Raw genomic sequence first — 27,085 nt, 5'->3', positions numbered from 1 at the left:
GTGGACAGAGGTTTCTGTAGGAGCAAAACCACAAACAATAAATCTAAGTCTCAAATGAGATAAGAGCAAACAGATTTGCAAACAAACTCTTACAATAACTCACCTGGACTCCAGCCTACTCTTTAGCCCCTTTTTTCTGTGATATCCTGCAGGTCTGTATTCATTGTATGGCCAAACATTCACATGAACAGGCCAGAAGCACATTCCTTCACTTAGAACGGCTGCCTGTACTCGCAGGACCGACTTAAAACACCTATATATATTCACTGTTTCATGTGCTGTGTATTCACAACGCTGCCAGAGCAGCTGCACTGTGGCCATGCCATCCCTGCACACCAGAACGCAGATGCTCTTTGCTGACATCCAGCCACCTCTGCATATATACGACTAGAATGCCTCTGCGGAGCCCACTCTGCCAACCAGTCAGCACTATGAAGGAAATGCTGCCTCCACGTGTTAAGCAGAACAAAACGAATTTTTGGTGGGAGTACATATACCGTAACACAAAGCTGCAGACAAAAAAGAAAGTCAAGCTTAAGAGAGCTTTCCAGGCTGCGTGCAACTTAGGCATGGTGGTGGGCACATGGCTATCATAAGAGCATTCTGCACGGGACCTCCCAACAGGAAGAATGGAAAATTAGAGCCGTTTCCGTCACCTTTCCGAGGGACAGAAGGCACCTGAAACCCAGCCCTCCTGCCCTCCTCACATCCACAACTCTCCCCCGCGCACTGAAGCGGACACCGCACGGCCTCACCCCACCCCGCGACCGAGACGCCTCCTCACACCCGGCCCCAGTCCCCGAGCAGGGCCCACAGACCGCCCGCGCGTCCAGCCGGGCCGTGCCGGCCGAGGCCGCCCCGCGGCGGGGCCCGAGGCCACAGGGACCCCGGGCGGGCGCTCCCCACTCACCTGGCGCCGGCACCGCCAGCAGCTCCGACAAGTCCGGGTAGCAGCGGTCGTCCTGGATCTGCCGGTCGATGATGCGACCGGCGATTTCCAGCGCCTCCTGCGCAGCAGGCGCGGTCGGGCTCGTGGCGGCTGGCATCGCGACGGAGGCGACAGCGGCGACAGAAGGACGGCGGCGACACGGCGATGGCGGGGCCGCGCTCTCGCGCCGCTCCACCGCCCGCCCAATCCCGGCAGGCCCTGCGCGCCAGGCCGCTTCCGGCGGCGGGAAACGGGGAGCGGAAGGGAAGGGAAGGGAAGGGAAGGGAAGGACAGGCGGCCAGCGCCTCTGGGGAGGGAAGGTGGTGGCTGCCACAGAGGATCAGTAGAAGAACCGACCAAGAGGGGACCTCATCAATGTGCTTAAATGTCTAAAGAGGGGGGAAAGGGTGCCAAGAGGACGAACCCGGCTCTGCTCGGTGGTGTTTAGCAAGAGGGGAAGAAACTATGGGCACAAACTGATGCAAAGGAAGTTCCACCTGAGCATGAGGAAGAACTTTATTGTGCCCGAGTACTGGAACAGATGGCCCAGGAAGGCTGTGGCGTCCCCCTCACTGGCGATACCCCATTTGTTTGGGCACAATCCTGTGCCATGTGCTCTGGGATGGCCATGCTTCAGCAGGGAGGCCGGACCAGATGACCCACAGTGGCCTCTCCAGCCTGACCCATCACAGCTGTGATATGCTCGAACAGGCTGGCTGGGGCTGCTGCATTACCGGCCTCCTCAGGGCCACCTGAGGGACAGGTGTGGTCTGCTCTGTAGCCCCTCGAAGGCACAGGGTGGCCCCAAGAAGCGCAGTGGGAGGCAGCTCCTGTCCTCTAAGGGGGCCCTGGGCAGTTCCCTGCCTGCTCTGCAGGCACAATAGCTCTGGTTGGGCCCTGGTGACAGCCCAGACAGAGACAGGGTCTAGCATCACACATATATCACATATATGCTGGATCAAAGGTTGGATCCGTTGATCTCAAAGATCTTATCCAATATAAATAATTCAGTGGTTATTTGCTGCCAGCTTAGTGGGGTACTGTGGAATGACAGTATAGCTCAGACATGCAGATTTGGAAGGAAAATCCAAGAGAGACAAGCAGCTCCTGGAAAGGGTTCAGCAAAGACAGTAGTAGTAGTAGCAGTAGTATACTACTACTACTATAATATTAGTTATTCTCATACAAGAAAATAAAAAATTTATATAATTTAGATATGTATGATATATATGTAATAATTATATATACTAATAGAATATAAGAGTTCTTATTTATAAATATTATAAATAAATATTTTATTTATAAAATATTTATAATCTATTTATTATTTATAAATATAAATGTTTATATAATTTATTCATTGTTTATATTTATTAAAATATTGATAAATAATAGAATGAAATAATGATAATATTATAATATTAGAGATCTGGAACATCTCAATACAAGGAAAGCCTCTGAGAACGGGGCCTGTCTCAGTCTGGAGCAGACTGAGAGGGGATTTTATTCATGTATATAAATATCTCAAAAGCAGGTGCCAAGACGACAGTACCAGATTCTTTTCAGTGGTGCCCAGTGATAGGATGAGGTGCAATGGCCATAAACAAAAACACAAGAAGTTCTAGCGTAACATGAGGATGAACTTTTTTGCATTGAGGATGGCAGAGCATGGGAGCAGAATGCCAGGGGGGTTGTGGAGTCTCCCTGTCTGGAGACATTTGAACCTTATCTGAATATGTAACCTGCTTCAGGTGACCCTGCCTTGCAAAGGGCTTGGACTAGATGACCTCAAGAGGTCCCTGCGAGCCCTAACAATCCTGTGATTCTGTGATTTTGTGTGCATTCATACAAGTCAAAACCATCAGGCTCCTCCGGATTGGCGCGCCTCAATATCTGAATACAGGTTTGAGTCAAACTTTGCAATTTTTTTTTTGGTTGTTCGTCTAACTGGCTGGACAGTAATGATTGTGCAGTTGCATTGTGAACATTGTACACTTGGCAAATCTTTTGTTTTGAGGAAAAGAGAAGACAATCCCAAGGTGAATGGGCTGGGGGAACAAAAACCACCAGAACTGAAGTCAGCAGGACTGAGCAGTAACTGGATGAAAGGTTATTCCAGGAGTGAGTGATCACGTCCCATTAGCCATCTACTCAAAAGAGATGCCAGACTCATCTAGAAGAGCAGCACCTGCACTAATAACCATGAGAAACGAGATATACAACCAGCAAATAGTGGTTTGAATAGTAGTCAATAAAGTTATGTAATTTGTAACTGATCAATGTTGATACCTTTGTTAAAATGTATAAACAGTGTGAAGCTCTGATTATCAGGAGGCCCCCTCCCTACTCTGCACAAGCAAGAATAAACAAACAGAAATACAGGAATAAAAATGCCTCACTTCAGTGTGCAAGCTGCACACTGGGTAACAAGCCCATGTTCAGGACAACGTGGGGACTCCCAAGGCGTGCACAGTGCCTCTGTTCAGAGCTGAGGTGTAAAAACATAGTAAACAGCCTTTGCATGGCACCGGCTTCATGTGGCTGCTGTTTTCCAGAATCTGTGGTGACACATCAGTGTGACTGTATCAAGTTTTTAACTTAACAAGGCTGAGGTTTTGTTAAGTGATGTGTCTGCTCTGAACAGCGTTGGCATTCGCAAAATGTCACAGGATATTTTTGGACTGGGAGAAAATTTGGTTTCCAGAGGGTTTGGTTTGTAAGTGATGTATGCTGCCTAGACTGCACTGACTCTCTGCTCCTCAAATGGTCCAGCATCCATTCTAGAAAGCTTCACCTATGGCAGAGGCACATGGCACAAGAAAGGAAATCCACCCTCAACCTCTGCTTTCCAAATTAAGATTATAAAGTTAAAGTTCAAACCCTGCAGGGTTTACATCACTGTTGAGGTTTAACGCCCAGCCAGCAACCAAGCCCCAAGCAGCTGCTTATTTACTACCCCACTGCCAGGATCAGGGTAAGAATTGGAAGGGTAAAAGCTGGAAAACTTGTGGGTAAAGAGAGTATAATAGGAAAAGCAAAAGCCACACACAAAAGCAAAGCAAAACACGGAATTAAGTCACCACTTCCCATGGGCAGAGAGGTGGTCGGTGATCTCCGGCAGAGCAGGATCCCATCATGCATAATGGTTACTTGGGAAGACAAACACCATCACTCCAAATGTTCCCTCCTTCTTCTTCTTCCCCTCAATTTATATACTGAGCATGATGTCACCTGGTCTGGAATATCTGTTTGGTCAGTTTGAGTCACCTATCCTGGCTGTGTCTCCTCCCAACCTCCTAAGCACCCTCAACTTTCCTTCCAGTGTGGCAGTTTGAGGAGCAGAAAAGGCCTTGGCTCTGTACAAGCACTACCCAGCAACAACAGAAATACCTCTATATTATCATCACTATGTTCAGCACAAATCCAAAACATAGCCTTGTACTACCCACTGTGAAGATTAAGTGCACCCAGCTGAAATCAACATAATGGCAAAGGAGGAAATTCTCTGTCTTCTCAAGATTAAGAAGCTAGTGCCTAGTCACAAGCAGGGTTCCCCAGGGCTCAATTTTAGTGACAGTGCTCTTTAATGTTCTTATAAAATGATCTGGTTGCAGGAATTAAGTCTGATTTTACTAAATCAAGAGGAGCTGCTGACTCCCTTTATGGTAGAGGAGCCTAACAGAGATTTGGACAGAGAGCTGATCAATCACCAATCATCTAAAATCTAACAAGTGCCAGATTCTCCACACAGGACAGGGAAATTGTGGTTGCACAGGGAAATTGGGGGATGAGAGGCTGGATTGTATCTCTATTAAAAGCAATCTGAGTTTTTGGGTTGATGTCAAGTTGAATATGAGTCAAGAGTGTGCCACAAGTGACAGCCAAAAGAGCCAACTACGTCACGGAGTGCATCAGGCACAGCACCACTGGCCAGTCCAGGAGGTGACGATCCCATTCTTCACTGTGCTGTGGGGTTGCACACCACATATTGAGTCCTATGTGTAGTTCTGGGTGCCTCAATTTAAGGACATCACACTGTTAGAGTGTGTCAGGAGTATGGGGGCCAAGATGATGAAGAGTATTGAGGCCAAGATTTAAGATGCTGAGGTCACTTGGCTCTTGAGTTTGGGGAAGGTGCAGGGGGAGCCTCAGGCTGTGGACACTTTCCTCATGGGAAGCAGCGTTCGGGGACGCGCTGCCCTCTCCCTGGTGACCAGGACAGGAAGAGATGGAATTGTTAAAATTAGGTTAGAAACTGTTGTAAAATAGTTGGTAATTGTTAAGCATGTACTGTTAGTTTGGTTATTATATTGTAAAAGGGGTTTAAAGGGTAGTTATAAGAAATACGGTACTTGACGTACCCTATTACACCTCAGCAAAGTGCAGCACCCCGCCCCAGCGAAACGAGCCAGCCCGGACAGAACTGGCTAATCAAGCGGGCCAACAGAACTGTAATGGGCCAATTAAACCTTCATGCAAATGAAAGGATCCAAACAGAAACCAATCCAGAGGGACAAAAAACCGCAGGATAAAAAGGGGCATCCGACCCGGGAAGCTGTGCGGCTCCACCTGGTACATCGGGGACATCGCTGCCCAAAAAGACGCAGCGCCGGCGCTGCAGCATCCGCGACGGGAACGCTCCTGCTCGGCCCTCGGCCCCCTTGCTACGACCTCGCCCAGCCGAAGGACGGGACTGCCACATGTCCTCCACGGAGGGACCTTGTGTCGGTATCCAGGGGAAAAGGCCTGAGGCACATGTGAGCCACAGCAGAGCCGGTACGTATCACCCATCCACGGCCGGGGAGGGCCCGAGGGGACGGGGGACGAGTGTGTGTGTGCATGTTTGAGACGGGACCAGCAGCTCAAGCGGCTCAGAGCCCCGAAGTTAATGAGGAACTCCTACTACCAAAGTTCTGGCTCTCCGCCAGGAGACCATCTGGGAACGGAGGGAAACAAAAGAGGGAAGACCGAGTGAGGCGCCCCCCTCAGCTCTCCTTGTTGCGGCACCCGGGCAGGCCCCGTTAAAGCCTGACAAGGCACTGTTCGCCGGGCGGGTGGGGGCTGTGGAAAAAGGTATTAGTGACCTGCAAACTAGCCATTGTTCCCCGGGCAGGTGGGGAGCCGTGGTGAAAGAGAGTGAGTCACACGCAAACCAGCTTCAGCTTCCCGGCCGAGTGGGGAGCTGCGGGGAAGGTTTTGAGCGCTGACACGCAGACAGCCTCACAGGTGAACGGACACTAGAGGCGACCAGATTCAGGGCCTGTCCCCACCAACTCTTCCTCAATCTATCAAGCCACTCCCCTCACTTAACACCAACCTCCTGCTTCTCAAAACTTATCTTTATCCCCTCCAATGATCCCTGCCTCTCCTTTATCTCCTCACGGAATCTCCATGTCATTTTTACCCCCTCCAACCCACTCCCCTATATATATATATATATATACCCCCCTTGATGCTTTTTCCCCACCGTCTCCTACCCCCACTAACCTGCAGCTTGCTCAACCTGTAAGTCGGAATACAACGCCTTTCCCTGAGAAAAAACCTCTGGATATATCCTGCAACCTAACAACTGATCCCTCCCAAAATGATATCAAAGAATTAGTGAGCCAGTCAAATGACCCTTTAGATGCTGGCCCTTACTGTAACACCAGATCAAAAAGTGGTGTAAGGCCAGAGGTAAATCTGGACAGGCTGTTTCCTCTAAGGGAAGTTCACTAGGTGAGGGGGTAGGAGGAATAGGTTTTGTAAATGCACCCCTGGCTGCTTCTGAAGTAAGGATATTTAAGAAAGAGCTAGTTAGTTTAACAGAACATCCAGCTGGCACAGCACAGCAAATAGATCAGCCTGGGTCCCAATATATATACCTGGGGGGAGCTGGATGCTATTATCAACATCCTCTTCTCCCCAGAGGAGATACGCCTCATAAGATCAGCAGGGATAAAGATCTGGGAGAAGGAGAATTGGACTGGACCCCTTGGAGAGCAAAAACTCCCTGTAGTTCTTAACCAGGGGAAGGCCAGAGAAACTTCCTTAACCAGGAAGAAGGCTGAAGAAACATGCAAGACTACAGGATCCTAATTACAAGAGGCATAAAAGAATATGTACCCAAAAGCAGTAATACCAAATTGGCATTTGATGGGAGTCAAGAAAAGGATGAGTCCCCAGGGGCATGGCTAAATCGATTAAAACAAAATTTTCAGCTACATTCCAGCATTGATCCTGATGGACCAGAGGGCCAAGTATTATTTAAAGTATAGTTTGTTACCAAAGCTTGACCTGACATTAGATGGAAATTAGAAAAATTGGAAGACTGGCAAGAAAGGGGAAATAATGATCTGTTAAGGGAAGCTCTGAAAATTTATTTAAGGAGAGATGAGGAGAAGAACACAACCGAAGCAAAAATTATGGTGGTGGTAGCAAGAGAAAGTGTAGAAATGGGAAGAGGGGAGCCAAGGGTGAGGGGAAAATAAAGGGAAGCTGGGTCAATGGAAAAGACCACCATTAGATGATGTATTTACTGTTTACTGTTTACTATTACTGCAGTGGAAAAGAGCACATTAAGCGGTCCTATAAAAAATTACAAATGGATTAAGCATTTGAGAGAGAACAGGACACCCTGGAGAAGATTCTGAGAGGGAATGATGATTAGGGGTGTCTAATCTCTACACTCTGGGTGATGAGATCGGACACCAGATAGAGCCCCTGGTAAACTTAGAAATTGGCCCCAGAGCGAAGAATAGGAGTTTTTAGTGGACACAGGTGCTGATCGATCCTGTGTGATGAAGCTCCCCAGAGGGGCTCAGCTAAGCAAAAATATCTGCCAAGTGCAGGGAGCAAAAGGGGAACAGTTTGGAGCCCAGGTTACAGAGACCATAATTATAAAAAGGAATTCAAAGGAATGCAGGGCTGATTTCCTTTATATCCTGAAACTAGGTTGTAACTTATTGGGGCAGGACCTGCAAGTAAAGATCAGAATTGGAGTAGTGCCAAAGGAGGGGAGGGTGGTATCCCAAATAATGTTATTAACTGAACGGGATATGGGAGAAATTAGCCCAATAGCCTGGGCAGAAGGGGGAGGGCGAGGGTTGCTAAATACCCCCAAGATAGAAAAGCAGTCTGAAATTTCCCCCTGTTCAGGTAAAACAATATCCCATCTCTGCTGAAGGCCAAAAAGGACTAACACCTGTGATACAGGGACTCGTGGAAGAAGGCATACTAGAACCATGCATGTCACCACATAATAAACCAATTCTAGCTGTCAAAAAGGCTGATGGAACCTATTGATTGGTGCAGGATTTGAGGGAAATTAACAAACTAACTATTTGCAGATATCCAATTGTATAAAATCCATATACTCTTCTCAGTCAAATTCCAGGAGAGCATGCATGGCTCTCAGTAACAGATTTGAAATATGCTTTCTGGGCCTGTCCATTAGAGGTGGGGAGCAGGAACTGGTTTGCCTTCAAATGGGAAGATCCAGAGTGCAAACGTAAACAACAACTTAGGTGGACCTGCCTCCCACAGGGATTCACAGAGTCCCTTAACCTATTTGGACGAGCCTTAGAGGATCTTTTAAGGTCCTTTGTACTTGGGGAAGAAATACAAATTCTGCAATATGTGGATGATCTACTAATATCAGGCAAAGATCAAGAACAGGTCTAACAGGCAGGTATAAGTTTACTAAATTTTCTGAGAGAAAAAGGATTGAAAGCATCAAAGAAAAAACTCCAATTTAAAGAAGAAGAGGTAAAGTACCTAGGGCATCTAATTGGGAAAGGGTACAGAAAGCTCAGTCCTGAAAGAGTTGTGGGGATTCTGTCAATTCCACCACTGAAGACTGAAAGAGATGTAAGAAAGCTATTAGGTCTAATGTATTGTAAATTGTGGATTGATCAGTATATTCAAATTGTAGAATTTTTGTATAAAAAATTAATAAGCACAGAACCTGTAGCCTGGACTCTGGAGGATACCAAATGGTTCCAAGACTTAAAGGCTTGATTAACAAAAGCCCCAGTTTTGAGTCTGCCTAATTTAAGAAAACCATTTGATCTGTTTGTTAATGTTAATGAAGGGATAGCGTATAGAGTAGTAACTCAAAACTGGGGGAAGCAGGAAGCCAGTGGCTTATCTGTCAAAATTATTGGATCCAGTGGCAAGAGGGTGGCCAGCCTGTATTCAAGCTGTGGCAGCCGCAGCTACCTTATTAGAAGGCACTCTAAAGTTTACATTCAATAGGAGGATTCAAGTACACACACCCACGACTTGAGGACAATGTTAAGCTGAAAAGCTCCTCAGTGGCTAACAGATACCTGAATCCTGAGGTATGAAATAACCCTGATGAATATTGAGAATCTAGAGATTGTCACCTCAAAATGTTTAAAGCCTGCTCAATTCTTAACCAGGGAACCAATGGGAAATTTAGAGCATAATTGTATAGAGCTAATTGAGATAGACACAAAAGTAAGAGAAGACCTAGAGGAAGACCTCTTACCATATGGAAGGGCCCTGTATATAGATGGATCCTCTCAAATTGTAGTGGGAAAAAGGGCATCAGGATATGCCATTATTGAAGCAGGGGAAATCAAAGAAAAAGGGAAATTACCCTCAAATTGCTCTGCACAAAGTTGTAAGATATATGCCTTAAAGAAGGTTTAGATTTATTAGGAGACAATACAAGGACAATCTACACTGATTCTTGTTACGCCTTTGGGATAGCTCATACCTTTGGAAAAATTTGGCAAGTGAGCGGATACCTTAACTCAAAAGGGAAAGATCTGGTACATGAAAGTCTGATGAGAGAAGTACTCGAATCCCTCAGAGGACCAAAAAGAATTACCATAGTCCATCTTAAAGGCCACCAAAAAGGGGATACCTCTGAAATCCAAGGAAACAAATTAGCAGACCTGGCAGCCAAAGACGCAGCCTTAGAAATGGGGGACCCAGTCATAGTCCTAAGGGTAAAGGAAGACCAGGGAAAAATAAGGGAAGAGGGGGTATCAATTTTCAACGACAATGAACGAAAAGAAATAGAGAAAATGGGAGGGGTAAAAACAGGGGATGGGAAGTGGTGGGCCTGAGACAGGCGACAAATATTCAACTGAATAATAACCAGGAAAGTGATGGAAGAGATACCCCAATTAAGTCACTGGGGAACACAAGAAATATGTGATCATTTTCTGAAATATTACATTGGGATGGGAATATATGAAATAGCCAGATCTGTCAGGAGATTGTTTAACCTGCCAAAAAGTCAACAAAAAGGTGATGCAAAAAGCCACTCTGGGAAGGAGGAAATTAGCCATAAGACCTTTCCAGAGTATTCAGGTTGATTTTACTGAATGAACTCCAGCTCAATCACCTATTGGCTGTAGTTAACCATCAAACTGGATTGAAGCATTCCCCACGAGAAGGGAGACAGCCCAAACTGTGAAAAAGTTCTATTGGAAGAAATTATTCAGAGATATGGACTAGTAAGTATTATTATTTCGACCGTGGCCCCCACTTTCCATTCGTGTTCTGCAACAGGTCATCAGGGCCCTGGGCATAAAGTGGGAGTTACATACCCCTTGGCACCCTCAGAGTTCTGGGACGGTTGAGAGGGCGAATCAAATCTTGAAGAATATCTTAAAAAAATTTGTCTTAGAAACCCTATGGAATTGGGTCAAATGTTTACCACAGCCCTATTATGAATGAGAGCGAGACCTAGAACAGATCTAGAGGTCTCTCCTTAGAAAATGTTGTTTGGGCTGCCTTTCTTGCTTACCCCATGCAGTATTGGGGAACACCTACAGGCGGGGATGACAATGCAAAAATATATAGAAACAGTAACAACAATCCTAGAAGAACTAAGGAAAAAGGGCTACCTCCCCCAGACTTCCCCACTGAACTGTAAAATACATGGACTCCCTTGTTTGGAGAATCTGATTGGTAGGACAACTTGTTCACCTGGAACGCTAAATGGTGGAAGAAATTGGCCGTTTTTGTGGTGTGTGCACTAGCAAGTGTAATATTACTACCATGTGCAATTCCATGTCTAGTCTGGATAGCAACCAGCATTGTCCAAAGCAGCATCGTGCTACAAGGTAACGTAGACAGGAAAAATGGCCAAAAAGTAATGTTAATAAAAGAAGAAAGTGATCAGAATGCCAGAAATATGCCTGTACAGTACGAGAAACTGAGAAAAGTAGGAGTTAAAAATAGGTTAGAAACTGTTGGTAATTGTTAAGCATGTACTGTTAGTTTGGTTATTATATTGTAAAAGGGGTTTAAAGGGTAGTTATAAGGAATACGGTACTCAATGTACCCTATTACACCTCAGCAAAGTGCATCATCCCCCCCCCTCTACCCCCAGCGAAACGAGCCGGCCTGGACAGAACTGTAATGGGCCAATCAAGCGCCTTAAACCTTCATGCAAATGAAAGGATCCAAACAGAAACCAACGCAAAAGGACAAAAAAAAAAAAAAAAAAACCAACCAAAAAACAAACAAACAAACAAAAAAAACCAAACCAAAAACCCCCCCAAAAACACAAAACAAAACCCTCCCCCCAGGACTGAAAGGGGCATCTGCCCAGGGAAGCTGAGCCGCTCCACCTGGTACGTCGGGGACATCGCTGCCTAAGAAGCCGCAGCGCCGGCGCTGCAGCATCCGCGACGAGAACTCTATTGCTCGGCCCTCGGTCCCCTTGCTTTAGGCCTTATTATTATAGTAAATGCTAAAATCGCTTTTAGTACCGGGAGTCTGGTCCCGTGTTTAACAGAATGAGGCTCTGCCAAGGAAAATTCAGGTTGGACATCAGGAAAAGGCTGAGAGGGTGGTCGGTCCCTGGAAATGGCTTCACAGGGAATAATTTGTCAGGGTACCAAGCCTGGCAGAGCTCAAGGAGTATCTGCACAACACGCGCAGATACGTTTTATGTGGCGCTGCGAGGAGCACGAATTCCGACTCCCTCTCGCTGTTGCCCTCCTTCGGTAGGAAGGAAGCTCGGTTGTCCCCGCCCTTCCTGCCGGCGCTGTTGTGGATCCGGGGCAGGCGTAGCATGGAGCCGGCGGCCGAGGGCGGTGAGGGACGGGGACGCCGGGGCTGAGGCGGGCCCAGCTCACCCGCGGACCCCGCTCACCCCCGTGGTTTCTTCTCCCCTCTCGTTGCAGATGCAGAGATGCTGGGGACAGCGGACCCGGAGCTGGCGTCCACCATGGGCTTCTCCGGCTTCGGTACGTGGCGATGCGGCCGGAGGGGCCGGGGCTGGCTGCCGAGCGGGGCCGAAGCCGTGGGGCCTGTCAGCCCCAATTGGGCTTGTGTTCCAGTCTCCGTTTGCTTCATTTCCAGGGAAGAAGGCTCGGACTTTCGACCTCGAAGCCATGTTTGAGCAAACGAGAAGAACTGCAGTGGAGAGGAGCAGGAAAGTCTTGGGTAAGAAGTGCGAGCGTAGTTGGCTCTTGCATTTTAAAACATTTTGTTTTAAATTTTGATTTGCTCCCTCAGGGAGGTGTTTGAAGTGTCACGCACTGGCTGTGTAGAAAAAAAACCAGAAACGCAGTTTTGTTCGAGGAAGGCAGCCCTGATCAGCTTGGGCCTCGATGTTAAAGTTATTGATTTGCTGATGTTGTCTGAGGGTGTTAGCTGTTTGTGTTTCTCTTCAGTGGAAAGTGTTTCCTAGCTTTGCTGAAAAAATGTTTTTCTTTTTTGTTTATTTAACAGAGATGAAACACAATGTTTCTTATGTAATATGAGATGGAAGTTTTTGTTTGCTTTGATTTTATTGCAGTGTTTCATAGGGATCCTTTTTCAATGAGTGCAGTAAGAATCAACTACTAATATATGCAACACTTTGTGTGCTTAAGTTATTTAAAATTCACCTATTTACATGTCTATATACTTTAACTGCACTATGTTGATTTCTCTAAAGTGATCACACTGTTTCAGTATAATGTTGAAAATAATTGAAATATTGGCATCCTTATATGATCAACTTATGTTTGATAACATGTACGAATGAACAACAGGGAGGTGTTTACACTGTCCTTTTGATGTTTTGTTGAGTGACCATTGCAGTGACAATGGAAATTTAATATAAATGAAAAAGTATCTTAAATCCTTTAATTGCTGTTACCTTTTTAAGTATTTCATCTGGGTCTGAAAAAAATCCCTGTCTTATTATCATTAGCAAGCCAGTAATTTTAGTAATTTTAAAGGGCTTGATTATTTGTTATTTTTGTGGTCTCCCTATTCAGAGGCCCGTGAAAGAGAAAAAGAAGATCAGACTGAAAAGGAGTTTAGAATTCCATATGCTGCCTCATCAGTTTCAGCATCCAGGGCAACAAGACCTGGGTCCACATTAACTGAAAGGTAATTAGATATGGTGGGAGATTCCATGCAGCAGCTTTCTTGTCTGAGGAGGGTGTTGACTTGTTTTGATAAGTATCATTTAGCTTCTGTGAATGGGTCTTGTTATCTTAAGTATTTCAGTGGGAATACTGATTTTAAACTTAAAAAAAAATCTTCCTTAAAGATATGTTAATATTTGCAAATATTGACATTATGTAAATTTAAGAGGCAATTTTTCTGCTTCGTCCTTGATCATGTTCTGTGTACTTTTATAAAAATAAGAACAATGTTGTTATCCATGTATTTTTCAAAAATATTAGGGCAAATACACTGACAGCATGTGATGACTTTATTACCAGCTGTTATGCCTACCTGTAGATAGAATATTCTTGTTCACACCTGATGAAAAAGAAGGCAAAGTAGGTGGATCAGCCTCCCTCTGTGTGCAGATTTTATGGAGTAATGATTAGGTAGAGAAAGCTTTTTTTTTTACTTCAGTCTGAAGTTTTATTCTTAAACTTTTGTCTGTTACTGACAAGCAATATATTCAATGGATTCTGCAGTTTAGATTCTGAAATTCTGGGAAATCAGAAGTAGCTGAGGGCAAAGGGGACCACATAACTCCATTGTCTGGCAGGGCTGGCAGACATGAATATGTTGTACATTTTTAGGTTCCTGTATGTATGGAAGTTTAACAACCCATGCAAGACTCTAGTAGGCCTCTATATATGCATATTATGGGCTGATATGTGGGAGGTTATTATATGAGGCTATATGTGGTAGGTTATTATAGACAAACTTGTAGAGTTTCAGACTGAACAAGTTTTTATTAGAAAATTTTGGTTTTGCGTGTTGGTCTTTGGAAAACCCGGACACTCTCACTAAAATACTTGATTGCACAATATACTACTACTTTATGTATCCTATGTATGTCTTGTGCTCAAGGAAGAATATTCTGATATTCTGTACTTCCATTTGGTTTGATGATCTTATATACCCATTTGATGACATAATGAAGGATGGCAAGAATTTAAATGTTACATGATTGTGTATTGTAAATGGGTGACTCCAATATACATAAGCAATTTAAACAAGTTATAGGGTGGAGAGTGGTCAGGTAAAACAGAGGCTTTCTATAATTATCTCATTCTTCTAATTGACTTGACAAGAGAGACATCCAGGGCCTTAATATAAAGGAAGATAACAAGTATGTTTCAGTATGCTGAGTTATTAGGTAGGCTCTGATAACTAAACAGAGCTCTGCTAATAGTAAATTTTCTTTGTTTTTTTTTCACTAAGCATTAAGAAGGAAGGGCTTAACCTGTAAAGCTCTCCTGGAAGTTTTATATTTCCATGCAAAAAAAGGGTATGTAGCTTAGTTCTTAAAAGTAAAAACACAAAACTAGAAAGACATGCCGTTATGACTCAGTCTTAATTCAGAGGAACAATCCTGCAACTGACATTTTTAGTCTGAAATACAGGATTTTCTAGTTCTTTTTATAACAAAGATGTTTCTTACTATATATTGATCTAATATGCATACGTTATTGTCTGATAATGTCAACACTTTACTGAATTTTAAATTGTTTTAATTATTGGAGTTTTTCTTAAATTATCAGAGTAGCCCTTATACTAATTTTTCAGTTGTTAAAAAGACACTCCAAAACAATGTGAAATACACCTAATGATTATTTTTTCTCCTGAGCTATTTTGCTGTAGAGAAATGTTTACAATAGCTAGGGTACATAATTTATGCATAAGTATAATTACACCTTGAGAAGTGAAAGAATCTGTTAGTATATGAAAAGGAAAAACCTGAGAAAATTGAGTCATGCGCAGAGAATGAACACATGGTGGGGGTATGCCCACATACTTGCACAACTCCCAGGATTTTTTATTGTTGCTCTTCTCAGTGTGCATCCAAGGTAGATGGGCGTTTGGTCTGGCTGCATTGGCGTGTTCTTATGTTTGTATCCCAGTCAGGACAGAGGATACTTGTAGCTGTTGCTGGAGTATTTGGCTCTCCCTGCTGTGCTTGGAGTGTGGTGAAAAATTGCACTGCAGCTCTGGCCACGTCACATGCAGAATGGCTGTGCTGTTCCTCAGAATACTGAAATATTTGATTTGATCAGTTTCCTTCCCAGCAAATGAGAGAATTATAAATGTAATTTGGAAAAAAGGTAGATCCTGTTATTGGGTGTCTGAAAATTTGGGAACTCAAGGATTCCTTGAATCATTATGTTGTACACATCCTCATCGCTGGCACAGTTTCTACTTAGTTTCATTCCAAAAGTGATTAAATAGTTCGGCTTTTGGGAAAAAGATGTGTGGTTTGCTAATGCAGGAATGCATATTAACTTTCAAAATACAACTCTTTTACATATAGTATTATGGAGTTTTTTTTTAGGATAGCTTACTTGAAGAACTTTGAAGATCCCAGTCTATGCCTCACATGCTGGAAAACATTCCCTTTGGTAAAAGGATATCAATTGCCCTATTATTGTAGAGTAAGAGAAGCTCTTTATGTTTCTGTTGGATTTGTTAGGTAGTCATATTCTGATATAGGTCTTTAAATTAGACAAGTTATCCGGCATACAAAGCCTGCTCTTCACTGTAACATCTGATGACCTAAGTCATGTTGGTTTTAATTTATTCTCTTTTCTTCCTGAAGCACAGTTTCAATCACTTGCCCAACAAAATTTTTTCCTGTGCAATTTAGTACCTGCTTGTACGGCTGTATAGGTCAGAATAAATTTTCTTAATCTTTTGTTATGTTCCTAAACTTTTGTGATTTTTATTATAGTCTTAAAGTGATAACCTAAACTAAAAAAAAAAAAAAAAACCAAACAAAACAATACCACTGAGTTTAAAAAAGAAACAGGAAAAGAAGGCTATTTTTTTCAGCCTGCTCACTTAAAAATTCTGAAAATATAAGCTCCCAAACGAAGTCTGAAAGCTGAGCTTCTCTTTCGTAATAGCCCTTCTGCCCGTTCGAGTGCGTGGCTTGGGAACTGCCAGCAGAGGGAGCGCGGCTATTTTGAATAAGCTGCACGAGCATAGACGCAGCAACTCAGCTTTTCAGAAATTTCCATATGCCAAAATAATGTGTTTGCAGGACTCATCTGGGCAACAGCAGAATGGTAATTTAACGAAACTTTTGAAACACTTGGGAGTGTTTCAAAAGATGATGGTGGGCCCACACGCTGTTAATAAAAGTTAGTGTGCGCTTTACTGCTAATTTTGGTGTCTGCTGATTTATGAGAGTGCTCAACATCTTTTATCTGAAAATTACAGTGGAAGTGACAATGTTCTTCAAATAGTAACATTTTAAATTTTTCTTGCAGAGAGTCAGTGTGCAGTGAAAGTGATGACACCTCAAATGAGGCGTTAAGTGGTCCTTCTATGCAATCCCAGAGTTCTGCTAAAGGTCCAGCTGAGGATAGTGATGATGATGATGATGAAGATGATGATGAAGAATTCATCGGGCCACCACTTCCCCCTGGGTTCAAGGATAGTGATGATGACAATGACAATGATGATACAGAGGAGGAAGATAATGTAAGTAGTTTGTTTCTCTTTGATGTTTTAATCCTTTGAGTGGGCTCTGATTTGTATGAGGGCCATTCCTTTTTGATGGAGTTCCCAGGTGATGTATGACTTGTTCAAAATGCAGGTTTTCAGTTTTTCTTGCACTTTTTCTGTTTTTCTAATGATAATTCATCAAATGCAAATTATTTTAATTTAAAAATATCAGGATTTAAAACAAAAATACACATGAGAGTCTAAGGGTAATTCAACATCAATTAGTGTATATTGTTTACTTCTTGTTTTTATGTTATGAAAGAACCAGAGAAATAAATATTTAATACGGCTATTTTAAATGGTTTATTTCCTAAAGCATATGTTGAATTTTATATGAGAAAGAGGAGGCAGAGGTGGGCTTGAATCTAGGGAGAGCAGTTGTGTTCTGTTTTTAGGAAATTAAGCCTGGTGACTGAGGGCTTGTTGGTTGGTTGGTTTTGTTTACTTGTGTTTATTTTGGTTTGCCTTTTTCTAAATAAGTGCCTGACCAAGAGAACCACTAACAGCCTAACTTTGGTATCACAGATATCCAGTTAAACAGCCTTCCTCTATTTAGTGAAAAAGCATCTGGATCTAGCACTGATGTGGTTTAGTGGTTTAAGGGTTACAGTGGTAGTGCTGGGTTGGACTGAATGATCTTAAAGGTCTCTTTCAACCTTGATTATTTGATGATTTTGTGAAAAGATTAAAGGTTTGATGTTTGTTCTTCAAAAGTGCCTGGATCAAATATTTTGTGGCATTGGGTTTTGTGTGATGGCTTCCATGTGTAACAACAACGATAGAAGTCCTGTGAAAACAGCCTTACTTATTGCTATATTGAACCATCTGGTAACAGAAAAAGACCTGTATGTCCTGTTACACAAACATAAACCAAACTAAAAAACTCTGAATTTCCAGGGCCCCAAAATTTTCCTTTTGATTTTTCTTTTGTTTTTACTCACGATTCAGTTTTTTCTTTTTCTGTAACATCTCTTTCCTTGCATGTTTTGAACTTGTATTTTAAAGTTTAGAGAACTCATTTTAAATGCCTGAGAGGAGCTTCTTATGCCATGACATAACTAATTTTTAGAGTAAGCCTAAACTTACGTGGTCACAAAGTTTTCTTTTTTGTTTACCTACATAAGTGGTGGGAAATTTTGTTTACCTGCATAAGTGGTAGGAAATTTTGGTGTCTTAGGTATTTATATCTCTTTGTCCGATTCACTTGATTCACTGTTGCGTATGGATTTCTATAATTATCCGAATGTACATTTTAGTCCCATATCTGCTGTCATCGTATCTGTACCCCACAGATGACTTGTTCTGTCTCAGAGAACCACAAAGAGATAAATCCGGAATTTTCTTTGAGAATGACATATACCCTAAGTTTACTCACTGTTGATCTGTGTTAGGAATTCTCTTAACTTCTGGCTGTTTGGGCACTGTGGAGTTGGTCTGTATTCCTGAGGGCATGATAAGACTCAGTGGGTTTCAGTTGCTATGGGTCACATTATATTAAAATCACTGTTTCTTTGCTGCCAACTTCTCCAAAGGCAAAACAATTTGCAGAAACAGCTGACTTTACTTTACCCTGTCTTTCTCAGTAGTCACTGTGCTGATCGGCTGTTTTAATTTCTAACAAGATACTAGTATTTATTTTTTATTCATACCTATCTGAATAATGCTACAACTGGCTTGATGAAGGGAAGTTACTGGCGACCAGAGTTAAAAGACCCTAATGAAAAGTTTCAGACAGAAAGGTAACTTGCAGTCTGGTGTGATTTAAGTTTGTCTGAACTTAAGACAATAGTTACAAAACAGTCTAGAATAGATTTGGTTGAGAATAAGCAGAGCAGCAGAAATATGAGACTTGTGGGTTTTCAGTCTAAACAGTTAATTTATAGCTGGGGAGATTTTGTGTCAGTGTGAATGCCAGAGGCCTTTGGGGTCTAGAGCCTTCCCTTACTGCTGCTCATGAACTCAGTTATTTTCTTTCCTGTGAAGGGAATCAGGAAGCAGCTGTGCTTTCCTGGTTTCCTGTTGATCGATTGGTGATCACAGTATGATCCTGCGAGCCCCAAGGAAGGCAGATGTTGCAGTTATGAGAACTCTGATTCCTTTCTCTTGCTTGTACGTAGCTGGTGATTGGTATGCATGGGTGCAGAACTGAGACAGAAGAAACTGAAAGCTTAATTTTTTTTTCCCAGATGTAGTGTGAGACTCTCTCTTTTATTATCATATTTTGCTGCTGAAGTAATTTTTTGAAAACACAAATATCTGTGGTTTTGATCCTGAAGGAATCAGATTTTTCTTTAGCACAAGATGTTGTTGTCTATAATTTGTAATCTGAAGTGTTGTGAATTTTGTATGACAAATAAAATATACCTAAATACTGGCTTCACCCTGACATTTTCCCACTGTCTCTCAAGCCTGACTTTAGATGTGGGGTTTTTTTCACTATTGCTTGTTCAGTTGTTTTTGCTTTCTTATGACAGACTGTCAGTAGAGACATTTGTCAAATTTGACTTGCTGTGAGGCTGACAACTTTTGAGTCCAGGGTTAGCCCAGGACTGCCCAGCTTACATGAGTTTTTACTAAATAAACATTAAGGTGGAAGGAATAGCTGGTGGTTATTTTTTGATGGGAATTTTTCATACTTTCTTGGTGTTTTTATGGGAAAATGACTAACAGCAATTAATTACTCAATGTTTTGAATTGGCACTGGTATTTTTTGAGTGTTATGCATTTTTGTAATTTGCATAAATCACCTGTGATACAAACCAAACGCAACTTTTTAACCGAGCCTTAGATATTGTATTAAATGTATGAATTCTCACTTGCAGTACATTTTTCCCCGAATTGATGTAAGTTATTTTGATCTCTGCGAGTCTTTGTGGTGCTGTTTTAAAGGATTTTTCTGTGTTTCTTTGATCTGTGTTGATACTGATGATTAGTTACATTTAACAAATAAATACTTAGATTAAATGACTTGCTAATTTGTTATCATTCACTTCCATTTGTGTCAAAACCAATGATACTTAACAAACCACAAGATGATTGTGAGTATTATCCAGATGCATTACAATGCTTGTTTTGTAGTAGTGTAAGGAGTAGTGGTTTATCAAGTACATTTTAAGGATAATAGGTAGATGTGGAATTAATTTCCTCTGATATTTTCCTCTTGGTTTAGTATCCTGTTTTATATAAAAGGCTTGCATTAATTTGGGGACTGAGGAAAATTAAAGCTATTTGAGTTGGCTGTTAGACTATTTGAGTTGTGATAATCAAATTGGCTATTTGAGCTATGATCACAACTTATTTTTCTGTGGTGCCTTTTCTTCTGATGGTGTAAAAACCTGGTGGGATCTTTTTCACATGGTCGTAAGCTGAGAGGGGGAGGGAAGAAGCAGAGCATCTTCTGTAGTGTGAAGTTTTTCAGGGCTGATCTATCCTGATCTAAACATTTCTAGAAAATTTCAGGAAAATCTTGAAAAGAGAAGGCATTTTATTTTGCAAGAGGGCAAATGAAGAATGAGGGCAATATTACATGTGGTAAATTTTGGATTGGGAAATATAGTAGAAGCTCGGCCAGCTCTTTTTGCCTGGCAAAATGCACTGGGAATCTGTCTGAAGAGGGACAAAGAGTAGCAAGAGCAGTTGTGTCAGGATTGGTAGGTAGACAGGTTTAAATCTAGGACCATAAACATTTTTCAAGGGAATGGATGACACGTGTTGGAAGACTTTAGTAACAGAGTGTGTATCTGTCAATCCTCTGTTCTACACGTCATTAGAAAATGTGCTGAGGTCTTTAACAAAACTTAGTTTAGTGTTAGCATCTTGTGACACTTTTTCTGGCTTGAGGCAGCAGGTAAAGGTGATTGTTAAAGAATTTGCCAGATGGATTTGCAAGGATTTATCTTCTATTTGGAGCTGAGTTACAGTTCATTCTTCTTAAGAACAGAGAACTGTTTCTCCCTGCAGCACCAAAGGGATACTAATCATGTTGTAATTATGTCCCTGAAACAAGTACAGCCTTGGGCCTCTTCACAGCCCAAGGCTGTACTCTGATTTGGCCAGTTTCCAAAATGATAGCATTGATGTATTTCAGGTTTTATAAGTATTTGGAGATATTTTAATTTTTTTTTCAGAAGTTTAACAGGACATACCAGTAATACTTGTTCAGAATTGAAGGAAGCCATTTCCTGCTGATTTAGATGGAGAATTTAAGTAGACTGTAATTGCTCCAATTAGAATTTGGCTATGGTACCAGACTAAAAATTATAGTGTTGTAAAAATAAATAAATGTTTAGTCTTCCTAAGGATTTGTAAGATTTAGACTGAGAATTGTCTGTCCTGTAACTGCTGAATCTTATTTACCCAGTCATGTTTCATCTTGTCTAAAGAGGAAAAAGTATAGTAAGCTGAACAAAGCAATTTTTTGTATGCAATGGAAAGTGTGGTTTTGAGGGTGAGAGGCATTATCTTTTAAATATTTCTAGTTATTGAGAAAAAATTAGGTAGAAGTTGACCATTTCTTTATATTTGCTTGTGTGTTACCTTCCTATATAAAAATGAAGCAAATGTTTTTTTCATATATATGCATGATATGTTCTTAAGTCTTAACAACAAAAATTAGGTAAATGTATTTTATTTATATTAAACTTGATACAAGTTGTGGCATTTTTCTAAGGATCATTGATGTGGTGCAAAGATTGAGAAGGATTATATCCAAAGTGAGTTAAAACAGATTTGCAAACTTTGCAAAAATTAGAAGGAAACAAAATAATTGGTTTCTCTTAGTCTTCCAATGTGAGAGAATCAAACAGAAGCTGTAATGAAAGGCATACTCAACTGAAGAAACAGATCATCCTGTGGAGAGCAAGCTAACAAGGTAATTCCCTTGGGGAATATTGGTCTTTGATAAAAAGGCATGGTGTATTACTCACCTCCTCTTCAACTGAGTGCCCCAGAGTGATTACCAGTTGTTCCTAGAGTATACTTGCAAGATCTCTGTTGCTTGGTTCTGCAGAACTTAGTAAGGCCAAGCTTCTTTGCTGTATAACACACCATGCTTTTTGGTGGATGACACGGATTTTAATAGATTTGTAATATGGCAATATGAAAAGTTTTAGAACGTTTCCCCTACAGATAGGTACAAACTCAGAAACTGTGAGTTTGTTTCCAGAAATATTTTGTGAGAACATTAAGAGGCGTGTATTTGTTGGCTGTGAGGTGCTTAAATAAAACATGAAACAGAACATAACTATAGTTTTTACTGCCCTTTTTAACAAAGTTCAGAGGTCTTGTTATGTCCTGTTTTTACTTTTTATCAGCTCTTTTAGAGACCCTTTACCAGGTCAGCTTTAGCTGGCGTAGCCTGTAGAAAGCCTTCTTTAGGAGCTGCTGGTACCATTTCTGTGTTAAGACTGATGCAAGGTGTTCTTCATCTCAAGGCCAAATCTGCTGTGGCAGTAAACCTTGCCCAGTTAAAATGTGGGATCCTCAACCTCATCTCTTTGAGACCCTTGATTTCTTTATAGCGCAAGATTTTGTGGAAGCTAATCTCCTCTACTGTGCTCGGAGGGATAGTAGACTTCTAGGTTTTCTTTCTGCCAATTATGTTTAAGGTATGCATAACCTTGAGACTGTACAATTCTGTGACTTAACCCTTAAGGAAAAAAAAATTTAGGTCTTTCTAAGCACATACCCTGCATGTTTATCTGTCACAAGACTGTACTTTTGATACAGTATTATTCAATGAGAATCGGTTGCAATGGTACAAGCAATGATAAATGCAATGCAATGCTGAACATTGGTACATACAATATTATATGAATGTTCTGAACTGAATACTTCATATTTTTACTACTTTCTTTACTTCCAGTAAAGATGGGATGTTTGGAAGTGAAGATACTGAAATTAAGTTATTCTTTGAGAACTGAAAACACAGTGGAAACAAAATGGTGACTGCCTCTTTACATGCCTTTTACAATGCCTTGATGCATTTTTTGGCCATTGCAACAAATTTCCTATATACTTCTAAAAAGAAGCACAAATAGCATATTGTTTCTATCAGTGTTAAAATACATAAAATCTTTTTAAATTTGGCCAGGGAACAGCAATGCTCACACTATATTGAACTTTGTTGGCATTATTATGGAAAACACAAATTGAAGATAACAGGTTTTCTCTTTATTTGGCATGTGAGTGTTATCTTTTTGAAAAGCTGTTTGTGCTCTAAACAGAATAATGTGAAATACAGGTATAGAGTACTCTTGCTTGAATCAAGAGAAAAATGAAGTGGATGATAACAAGTATTTGAAATATTTATGGTGGGGATGAATAAATAATTTAAAAGGATTGGATTTGAAGGGAGAGTGTAAGTGACATGCAGTTACACTTCCTCTCCTGTGAACAAGTCTTCACAGGATTTTTGATGAACGAATGATTTATGTTAAACTGTTGGAACTGCAGACCACTCCAATAGAATCCTTGGAGAGCAGTTTTGTTGACTCTAGGAATGTCTGCTGTTTGTTTAAAAGATGGCTTTGGATTTTTATGAATGTGAGTCTACCACACATATTGTTTTACAACTGCTGCAATGGCATCTCTTATGTGCAGGTGAGCACTTAGCAGTATACAGGGACTACACATACTTGCTGCTAACAGTATCCAGATCACACAACAATCGCACTGAACTTTCTTCCTTTACTCCTGCTTATCCTTTTCTTTGTATTTTAAAGCCTAATGAAATTATTTTCAAAGTCTTAGAATCTTGGATAGTATTTTATTGCATTACCTTGTGCACTATTCATGAATGTTTATTTGACATACCATTTTAAATAAAGATTAATAAATATTCAAATAACCAAATACGGAAAGAAGAAAGACTTTGGATTTGGATTATTTGGATGTGTAGGATTAATACCAGTGAGCATTCTCATGTGGTGAAACACAAGGGCTTAAATAAGGGTTGAACTCAGTCAGTCATAGTGACCTTTTGCAGTACAGAGGCCCCTTAGGTCATCTTTCATATAATAATGAGTATGAACCATGTCATGGTTTGGGAATGGTATTCCCCCATTTAGTACTCCCATTAAAAAGAAGGCCATGAGCTGCTCCCTTCCCTCCCTCTGGTAGGTGACACAAAAGGCAGAGGTCATGAGCTGAGATAAGAAAAATTTACTGGATTCAGCAATGGAAAGCAAACAGTAACAGTATTGATAAAGAATATTAATAGCCAAAGTGTGCAAAGAGAGTAATTTACATGGAAAATGGTCTCCATACCTGGGACAGTTAAGCAGAGGTGAATGGCTTCTGGTGACTGGAAAAAGAGCACCCTTCTTGGAAGAGTCCCTTTTCCCTGTCCCTGGCACTCACATGAGGTGTAACTGGGTAGTATAATGTCTTGTCCATGCCCCCACGTGCTGATCTGAGCTGGAGCCAGGACAATGCAGGAAGACCTGTAGAAATCAGGAATAGAACTTATTTTTCTACGTGTGACCAAAACTTCTGTTGTGGAAAAAAATGGCTTTGAAGAGTTATCTTACTCAGTTAATTAATTCAAATATCTAGAATGAAAGCAGAAGCCAGAAGTCTAATTGATATTAGTTATTTTCATGGAAATGTTAGAAAGTCTGGCTTGTTTTTTTCAGTCAAGTATTTCATCGATATCACAAAAATAGTGGTATTTTCCCATCCCTTACTGCAGGGTGTATATTTCTAGAGCAGTTCAGGTGTCAGAAAGAGCTGATAACCTTTATTAGAGTTGCAATGTCCTATAAATGAGTACAAATGTTATATTAATGTCTGCCTCTACTAGCCTGTGTATTTGCTATTATGTACTACAGGCAAACCATGGATTTAATACTTTAATTTAAAGGGGGAAGCAAAAAAATAAAGAAATCATGTTATACATATAACCTTTTCTTTTTTTCTCTCATGTTAAAAATGCATTTGTCAACTTTGGAAGATTAGTTGGAGGATGGAAAAGTTACTTAGTATTTATTCAGCAGTGGAAGTTTTTCTTTCTTAGCTCAGTAATATTAAAAGTTTCATGCATTGTCTGGATTTGTGAAGGTATCTTTTTCTAACCAGCCTGTTACTTGGGGTGTTCTGGAACATGCTGGTCTCTGCAAAGAAGGCAGATGTGCATATCAGGCTGTGTGTGGTATCTCTGGGCATCAGCTGGCTTTCAGTGCCACCAGATTTGTAACTTTTTGCAGTTCAAATAGTCAGTGTATGTCTCTTGAAGAACTGATGCCACAAAGTAAAGATCTTGTCTTAAATATATGAACAAAGATATTTTTCAGTGACATTCCTTCTTGAAGTTAATTTGCTACTTTTTCTACTGAGTACCAGAAATGTCAGAAATAGAAATTCAGAAGAAAAATTTAAGTGGCTGAATCATCCTCAGTGTCTTCAAACAGCATATGCCTGTTTTATAAGATCACTGTGACACAGAGTGCTGAATCATTTTAAGGACAACCTCTGCTTGGTCTACAGTGTCAAGTCTTGGTCTTTATGAACATTCTTTTAGATGCTTTAAGACCATCTGAAAATAAATTGGTTTTTATCTCCATAATTTTTTTCTATAGACAATATTAAAATTCTGGAGAAACTGTAAACCCCCATGTATTGGGTTTTTTTTTTATTTTATATCACTTGGTTTTTTCCCCATACACTTACTTTTCCTTGTGTTTCAAAAATGCTGTCTCATTTGGATGACGTGCATGGGTGTGCAGGCACACAAGGTTAAGTGCTGGGTCACACATAAGCGTGTGATAATTTTTGACTCATTAGAAGTGTATAATCCAAATTTAAATTCCGGAAGTAACAATGTGAGAGTAAACTTCATAGTACATCTCAATAGAAAGTAGTTTAAGAATTCTGACATGGATTTCTGTCAATAACTACTTGTTTTAATAGCTTCATTTGTTTTGACTTGGCATTTATTAAATTTCTTTTCTCAGAGTCCTTCAGAGTTGTTTCTCTGTTCCGTAATTAAATGCTGCCTTATCTAGCATTTTCTTTGGTGAGGACAGCCAGTTAGTTTGGGACTTTTTATTTTCTTTTTTTTCAGACCAGTACTCTGTCATAATTAATTGCTCTTCCTAAGGTGCCTTTTAGGGATCAGGCATTCTGTTGATCCACTCTTTCTCATTCCTGCTTGTATCCCTATGTGTTGTGACTCTCATACTTTTCTCCTTTCTGTAAAGGAATTCATGAAAAATATTTTTAAAACAACAAATGTTTATATTTCTGACAGTGCAAACCTGTAAGTAGTAAAGTTTTTGCATTGGACAACTGCAATTTTAAAGGCAGATTCTTTAAATTATCTCTAAATAAATAGTGTAAGGCTTAGTCCAGTTTTTGTCCATAAATTTTTTTGTCTTAGGGAGGACAATTATGATACATTGAGTAGACAGTGAATTTATGAGAAAGCCTAATGGTAGTTTCCTGTGATTTCTCAAAGTCTTGTTTTCCAAATAAGAAACTGTATTCAGTTTTTCAATGAATGAGTAGTAGTAAAATAATTCAACGCATTTTCAGCAGAAATATTAATTCCTCTGAGTAAGATGAATGTCATTAGATCTAAATCAGTTACAACTATGCTATTTATAAGGCTGTTTTAAATAAGCATCTGCCCAATTCACATGGTAGTTATGAAAACTGGTCCTATCCTGTAAAAAAATCTAATAGTTGTCAGCTGTAGTTTAACTCTGTAGTTTAATGCAATTTGCATTAGTTTACCTCTTGAGAATCATCTCATAGTGTAGGAATTAATGGAAGCTGCAACTCTGTCTAGTACTTTTAGGGAGTATCCTCATGGGGAACTCTGCAACCAGGTTTGAGTGGGTGGGAAAATACCACAGAAGCTACCCAAAATTTTACAGGTAAAATTTTGTGTCTAGCTGCATCTTCTGGGTGGGTTTCTGAAGAAGAGTTCATGTTATTCTGAGTAATGCTTTAAAGTGTTGAAAATTTCCAAAGTATTGTGAAAAAAAGAAATTTAAAATTTGGGATTGCAGATTCATGTTTCCTTCTGATGGTTATGTATTTATCAAACCTACTTGCTTTCCAAGTATAGTAAGGAATTATTTTTTGTGGAGTCAACCTTGCCACTTCTTGTGTGCTCACTTTTTTGGAATATTAGTTAGTGATAATTTTTTTGAGCATTTTAAAGCAAATTTATATTAAAATTAAAAAGTATTTTTATGCTGTGTTTTCTCATATGATTGCACAGCTACTAAGGTGATTGGCTCATTT

General features: G+C 40.8%; 2 protein-coding genes across 3 annotated transcripts in view; one reads left to right on the top strand and one right to left on the bottom strand.

The window, feature by feature from the left end:
• Positions 1-1,118, bottom strand: part of NUP155 (nucleoporin 155) — a 28,763-nt gene extending 27,645 nt beyond the window's left edge. For both annotated transcript variants that reach the window (XM_054283450.1, XM_054283451.1), the window contains exon 1: positions 911-1,118. In XM_054283450.1, coding sequence (XP_054139425.1) covers positions 911-1,046 — 136 coding nt within the window. In that variant the 5' untranslated portion in view covers positions 1,047-1,118. The remainder of the gene's footprint in view (positions 1-910) is intronic.
• A 10,822-nt stretch (positions 1,119-11,940) lies between these two features.
• The window catches only part of WDR70 (WD repeat domain 70), a 121,919-nt gene continuing 106,774 nt past the window's right edge, over positions 11,941-27,085 (top strand). Inside the window, exons 1-5 of the mRNA XM_054283576.1 lie at positions 11,941-11,988; positions 12,079-12,141; positions 12,257-12,340; positions 13,162-13,276; positions 16,600-16,813. Coding sequence (XP_054139551.1) covers positions 11,967-11,988; positions 12,079-12,141; positions 12,257-12,340; positions 13,162-13,276; positions 16,600-16,813 — 498 coding nt within the window. The 5' untranslated portion in view covers positions 11,941-11,966. The remainder of the gene's footprint in view (positions 11,989-12,078; positions 12,142-12,256; positions 12,341-13,161; positions 13,277-16,599; positions 16,814-27,085) is intronic.

Source organism: Melozone crissalis, unplaced genomic scaffold, assembly GCF_028551555.1.
Source record: "Melozone crissalis strain CALT ecotype California unplaced genomic scaffold, PUWL_Pcris_2 ptg000036l_1, whole genome shotgun sequence".
Taxonomy (NCBI): domain Eukaryota; kingdom Metazoa; phylum Chordata; class Aves; order Passeriformes; family Passerellidae; genus Melozone; species Melozone crissalis.
This window is presented reverse-complemented; position numbering and strand designations above follow the sequence as displayed.